The sequence below is a fragment of the Rhopalosiphum maidis genome, chromosome 3 (assembly GCF_003676215.2).
Source record: "Rhopalosiphum maidis isolate BTI-1 chromosome 3, ASM367621v3, whole genome shotgun sequence".
In the NCBI taxonomy this organism is placed as follows: Eukaryota; Metazoa; Arthropoda; class Insecta; order Hemiptera; family Aphididae; genus Rhopalosiphum; species Rhopalosiphum maidis.
This window is the reverse complement of record NC_040879.1, coordinates 9,499,372-9,506,139: the sequence shown is the minus strand read 5'-3', so window position 1 is coordinate 9,506,139 and position 6,768 is coordinate 9,499,372. Positions and strand designations below refer to the sequence as shown.

General features: G+C 24.9%; 1 protein-coding gene and 1 long non-coding RNA gene across 2 annotated transcripts; one reads left to right on the top strand and one right to left on the bottom strand.

Moving 5' to 3' along the window:
• Positions 1-1,689: 1,689 nt before the first annotated feature.
• On the bottom strand, positions 1,690-2,840 carry LOC113560214. Its single transcript, XM_026965982.1, has 5 exons — positions 2,707-2,840; positions 2,472-2,615; positions 2,241-2,416; positions 1,916-2,069; positions 1,690-1,790 (listed from the first exon to the last, which is right to left on the bottom strand). The coding sequence occupies exons 1-4, from the start codon at positions 2,733-2,735 to the stop codon at positions 1,990-1,992; spliced, it is 429 nt and encodes a 142-aa protein (XP_026821783.1). The 5' UTR covers positions 2,736-2,840; the 3' UTR covers positions 1,690-1,790; positions 1,916-1,989.
• A 920-nt stretch (positions 2,841-3,760) lies between these two features.
• Positions 3,761-5,856, top strand: LOC113560196. The gene is made up of 3 exons (XR_003406086.1): positions 3,761-3,999; positions 5,583-5,722; positions 5,806-5,856. It is a non-coding gene; the product is annotated as an uncharacterized LOC113560196 (long non-coding RNA).
• The last annotated feature ends 912 nt before the right edge of the window (positions 5,857-6,768 follow it).

Below are 6,768 nucleotides of genomic sequence, written 5' to 3'. Positions count from 1 at the left end.
GTATACATTTTAGTAATAAACCTAACATTTTAATTCATCTTTAAAAAATGAATAATTTTCATAATATCTTAAAGAATTAATTCCTGATAATGTATAATTACCCTTATCATGTAGTCCCAGGACTAAAATTGTATGCACTAAAAAATTCCGAGTGTACTATACAAAATTAAAAAATGTGTTATAGTTGTAATAGCCGAACTACCAAACTATGAAGTTTTGAATAATTAAATTGTATCACTACTATAAATTATAATAAATAGTACCTAGTTTATTACTAACCTTTTGATTTATTTTAAATTAAGCACGCGCACAATAATGGATAATTACCTTACGCGTACAGCTAGTGTTAGAATGTTTATCTGTTTTGATGCTTGGAACCATCAATCAACACATGGAATAAATAATGAATTTACTTGATACCATCATAGCTTTTGATGATATTTTCAATGGTAAATATAGAGTACTTTGTATATTATGTCAGATAATATAATACAAAATAAATAATGAAAAACACATCTAATGAATACATGATTAGACATTTTTTTTCATTTGTTTCAAATGTAAATAGTAATATTCCTTATTATCTATATATTATATGTATATGCATATATAAGATTTTATAGTACTCCTAATATTAATAATACCTAAGTAATTATGAAATTGGTAATAATAGATTGTATATTATACTTTAATTTCATATAACTTTATTTTAAAAAACAATGTTTTACCATATTGTACGAAATTATACGATATCATTGCAAGAAAGTCGGAGTCGATGGATGGTTATTAGGCCCTGAAATTTGTCGTATAATACCAAAGAATCTGGTATAAAAGTAAGATAATTTCATAGTTAGGTTTATTTATATATATATATATATATACACATTCCTTTTTATTTTAAATTATTTACCTTTAGACAATTTTGATTTAATTTACTGGTTAAATTAGCAAAACCACATAACCTAACCACAATCATTAAGAAGATAATTGATCAAATCTATTGTTGACTTCAGAGTTGCTCTTAAACCTTCTGCTGTTTGTTTCGTCAAAAATTCTTCTTCCTTTATTACATTATTATTTAAATTATTCTTCCAGTTGTTTAGCCATACTAATGCATCATTCAACACCTTGAAAATGACATATTTGTAAATATACAACATAAATTAATACAATAAACCTACAAAATTATAATATGCATAACAGAACTATATAAGAATTAATTATTTTGTTTAATAATTTAAAAAATTGTGTTAATATTCAAGTATAAAACTAAAAAAAGCATTTATTTAACTGGAATTAAATACTTACAATATTATAGAATAATTAATATCTAAATACTTCCCTGGTAATAGTGATGAACAAACATAAAAACATGCAACACATAGGACACATATATTTATAAACCTTGATATCCCGACTATTTTTTTTTAATTCCTTCTGCACTAAATTTTCGATTAAGAGTATCAAAAAATATTATTTAATAATAATATAAATTCTACGGTTTCTTCACTTTCATCAAATCCTGAATAATTCTTACTTTTCAAAAATACATTCCCATCAGCCATAGACTTACTAAAGATCTATAAAATAAATAAATATTAGAAATAATACCAAATAGTAATGTAGTAAAACCTCACTTGTGAAGCAAATTTAACTTTCATTTTTAAAAAATTGTTCAGTTGAAAATGGCTTTTGGTTAATTTTGGACATATATTTAAATATGATTTAGAATCGTGTTCAAAAACCGTATTATATATTGTCCTTTTAATTGAAGCTTTTTTAGTATGAATCTAAAAATTATAATTTTTCTTAATTTAAATATTTTTAGTGTTTAACATACTTTAAGTTCTTTTTTTGTGAATAATCGATTTCTTATGGTTTTGAGTAAATGTGGTGCATCGGAGAATATATATACCTTCTTTTCTACTACTGTCAGCTGGATTTTGGAAATAATTTTGAAGTTGGTCTAATTTTCCACTAATACCCAAACTAGCCCACATTGTTCGATTTGTCGATGCACCATCGCTTTCCAATGACTTCAACTCCTGCATTTTCTGATAATAGTATTGCTTTCACAACAATTTTTGATAAATCAATTCTTTTTTCAAATTAAAATAATATTTTTATCACCAGGTGCATCAATATTTATGTGATTAAAGTAATAAATATTATTATAAAATAATAACTTTTAATATATTCGTTACTTATAAATACATACATATAATAATGTTAATATTTACCTTTTATAGGTCCTTTAGATGCAAATACGGCAATAGGCTGGTGTAGACTTTCAGCTAAGCTTTGTATCATCAACATCAAAGCATGATTTGCCAATTCAGCCTTATTATCAACATCGTACCCCAAATAATTTAATCCCAAGTATGTCAAATTTTTTGAATTGACGCTTAAACTTTTCCTAAGAAAAATTTTATCCAATACTACTGACTTTTTTTTTATATAATGTTTTATACATAAACTTTTTTTTCAGTATTTTGAAAAACTTTTCATCGAAGCTATATCCAATCTTAACAGCCATTAAGTGTCTTTTCAAGGTATCTACACATGGAAGTAGTAAAATATTTTGCTCTCGTAGAAATGTATAGCCACTTGGAGATCTAAATAGTAAATATTATCAAAACAAAACTTAAATATTTCAGCAATTTAGTAATAAAATAATTAATAGGTACTACTGATAATTTGTTTTACCTTATTTGAAACAACAAGGATAAAAGCATCCAATTTTCATTATATTTTCTATTTATTGTATTTTTAACTTTAGCAGCTGAAATTATTTCAGTTATTAATTGATATTGACCGTGAGAAATGCTTGAGTTTTCCAATAAATGTTTAAGTTGTTATGTCTCTATATTTTTAATTTCATTTTGAAAATTTGAACCCGATTTAAATGATTTTGCAACCGATCTATTAATTTGATAGCACAACTATGTGTTTTCCTAATATTATATATCTTTAATCATGTATGTTTGATAACACAACTTATCACATAAATACAATTTGGAGGGAATTCAATGACAAGATGTTACGTACAAAACAGCTTGTTGTATACATAGACCTTATACTAGTATACGGTAATATCTTTAGTTTTTTGTTGGCATATCAGGTGATATCAATTTTTTATAATTCATGTCTTCGTGATACATAAACTCGAAAATATTTTTTTAGTCTAGACATTGATTAAATATACATTATAATATATTTAATCAACGGTGTAGAGAACATAAATGCACTTGTTTTAAAAATACCAAATTTATTTATTCTAACATTATTAATTGTTGAATTTTAATACATTAATAAATAATTTAAATAAAACCATACTTTATGTGTGCATATCATTATATCAATAATGTATCTAAATCTAATGACAAAACATGTTATATTATAAATAAATTACGAAATAATATTAAATGTAATTTAATAGCATTGTTTTTTTGTTTTTTAATATTGTAACTTACTTATTAGTTTTTACTTATTACCATTATAAAATCAAATTTATTAAAGTAAATCGAATACAGATGACTGAATATTTGTTATCAATCGCAATTATTAATTATCATTCCCAGTTTACCAGTAATCGTTAATAGTTTGAAAAAATATTATCATTACGTGTATCTATCTATTACTCTACTAGTATCTAGCATTAGATTATCAATATCGCGATTAATGAATACATTGTGCATTATTACTATTATATTATTAAGAAAGTAAATCGAAATTATCATTCAATGACATATCACTCACCGTAAGTATTTCACTACTATCCTCGTGGTTGCTGTCTGTTGGTAACTATTTACTGTTTACTCACTTCTTTGTCAAATTTTAAATATTGACAAAATAAGTAAGTTATTTAAACTTTTGTAGATATTGTCACTGTATTCAGTTAATTAAAAGAAATTAAATTCTATTGAACACAATGTTTTTGTAGTGCGTTTCACATCAAGATTACACCGTATCCAGTGACAATTTCTACTTTAATCAATGGTTTGTAAATTTATATAATAAATAATAGTTCTGTAAATATAATAATTTTATAATTCCCACCTAATTTACGCAATTTTACGGATAATCCTAACCAAATCCGCCTCCTAGTACGCTATGATTGAGTCGCATTTGATGGTAATGTTAATAAAAGATTTGATTCAAATGAATCAGTTCATCGTTCTTTTGAATTATATTGTAATATACATTTAAGTACTTTATTTAAATAACTCATTAGTTTAATTCAAGTTTTGATATTTATTTTTAGCTTTGATAATTGTTACGGCTGCAATCTTTAATCATGTATCTAATAATGAAACTTAACCAAATATTTTTATTGAAAACAAAGGTCTACTGATTATACCATGTATAAATGAACAAAATTATTAAATTAATTAGCTTTTTGGACCAGGGTCGGCCTGGGTACCTGAGGGCCCAAGCAGGAATTATTTCCTGGAGCCCAATAATAATTTTATACTGTATTTTGAGTAACACAATAAAGGGGCCCAGGCAGGAATCCCGGCCCTCCGACCCTGGCCAGACCGACCCTGTTTTGGACTAATAATAATAATGTATCCCATCATCGTTTCGTAAATTATTGAAAATTAAAAAAAAAACCCATTCAAGTATAAATTTTGTTTTGTGATGCCAGAACTATTCTTAATAGGCACTCCGAAAAATATAATGATTAAAAAAGTAGTTCAAGGAGAATATTGACATTATGGTTTACAGTTAAGTATTGAATATTTTTTGAAAAAACATTTTAATTATTACTGTGCTCATGGTCAATGGATTGAGCTAGTACTAACTGTAGATGGTTTACTACTTGTCAAGTTATTTCAAAGTCAGCTATGGACAAAACTTGGATCAGTACTTGGCTTCAGTAATGTGTTCATAATAGGGATATATTATGGTCATAGCAAGCCAGCTGATAGTATCTGTACAATATTATTTATGAAAAAATTAAGTATGATTTTGTGTTAAAAGTAATATCGATAGAGACTCCAGCAAAATTATTTATTTTTAACACAAAAGGTCATTCTGGTTATTCTAGCTGTATTATAATGCTCTAATTATGGAACCTTTGTTGAAAGAAGTATTCATTTTTCCAATAAAAAATTATTGACTGTGAGGCCCTGAACAAGTATTTAAACACACCTATGCAAATTTGAGTTTTGCTGCCCTTTACATGTCAATACTACACAAATCTAGAATACAAAAATGTTAAATGCTGTCCTAGGCATGGGCCTATGTTACCTACTCCTTGAGCCGGGTCTGTTGACAGTGATTTTGAAACTAAACTAGATCAATTATTTCATTTTGGATTTAGAGCTTTAGAACTTAAAACATACCCAAATTAGGTGTAGATACTAATGTTCTCTTGGATTGTCAATATTTAATTTGTAGTAAAAATACTTTATTCATAAATTGTATGGTGATTATAGTACATATAATATTCTTAGGTCCTATTTTTTTTATTAAACTTTCATTGTATGAACACTAACAATGCTTTGATTATAAACATCAATAATAAATAAATATAAATGATAAACATATTGAGGATTAATTATTTGATTGTTTTTCAGATGGTTTTTGAAAATAAAACATAAATTGAAGAGAGGAAGAGTACAAATAGATTTAAAAAGTGATCTCAGATATTGATGATTACTTATGGAATTCAAAAATAACCACAAGTCCTTCATATAAGTTTCTCAGTTGTAACTATGTCAGTCTTTTCTTTTTATGAAATATTAATATATTATTTAAAACTTTATAATTATTCTATTATTTGTTACTTAATATTTTTAGCCAAATCAATCAGCTTTAACAGTTTTTCAGGATCAAAAAAGTCAAAATCAGGTAATATCTTCTAATATCTATCTGGTATAAAATAAAAAATATTTAAATTTTTTTAGGTCAAAATGATTTTAGCTATAATGATAAAATTAACGTATTTCAGAAAAGTTTTGATTTAATAGATAGAATAATATGGTAATTATTCTATTATTAAAATTATTTTACTCTTGTATGTATTTGATTTAAATAATGAGAGTATAATAAATAATGTTTATAATTTAAATTTAATATAATTTGTTATAGTAACAATATGTATTATTATTGACACTTTTTTTCGGTAATATAAACAGTGAAATATTCCTAACCTTTGGTTTTTCAAGAAGCATTCAAATAAGTGAAGTTAACAAAGCATCATATATTCTTTTTATAGTTGGAGTAATTTATTTTTATTTTTTTCTTATTTTATTGCTCGCACAATAAAATATTGTTATTAATAACAGAAATATTCAAGTGAATGATAAATATTCAACATCAATTATTGTAATACTATTACAATTCATAAAAAAAAAATACGTAAAGATTTTGGTTGAAAATTATTACCAGATGAAAACCAAGGATCAACTAAATGCTGACTTCCATGAAACAAATGCATAACAAATTTAATCAAATTTAATCAATGTTTTACATCTATTACATTCTCATCAAGCCGTACAAATATTAATATGTTTCCCGCTACTTATAGGTAAAATTATTATGGAAAATACAGTATTTTAAAATCAGTTGGTTAATAAAAATAGAAGTATTCTAATTTCGTAACACAAAAAAATTATGTTCATATTATAAATGAATTATTTATCGATAATTGGAAATAATATTAATTCAGTAATTTATTATGCTATGAAATAACTAGTTTTAAACAAATTAGCTTTATTTATTACTTTGCTAGCAAGTGCAGTACTAGAATTTTTCCAGGGG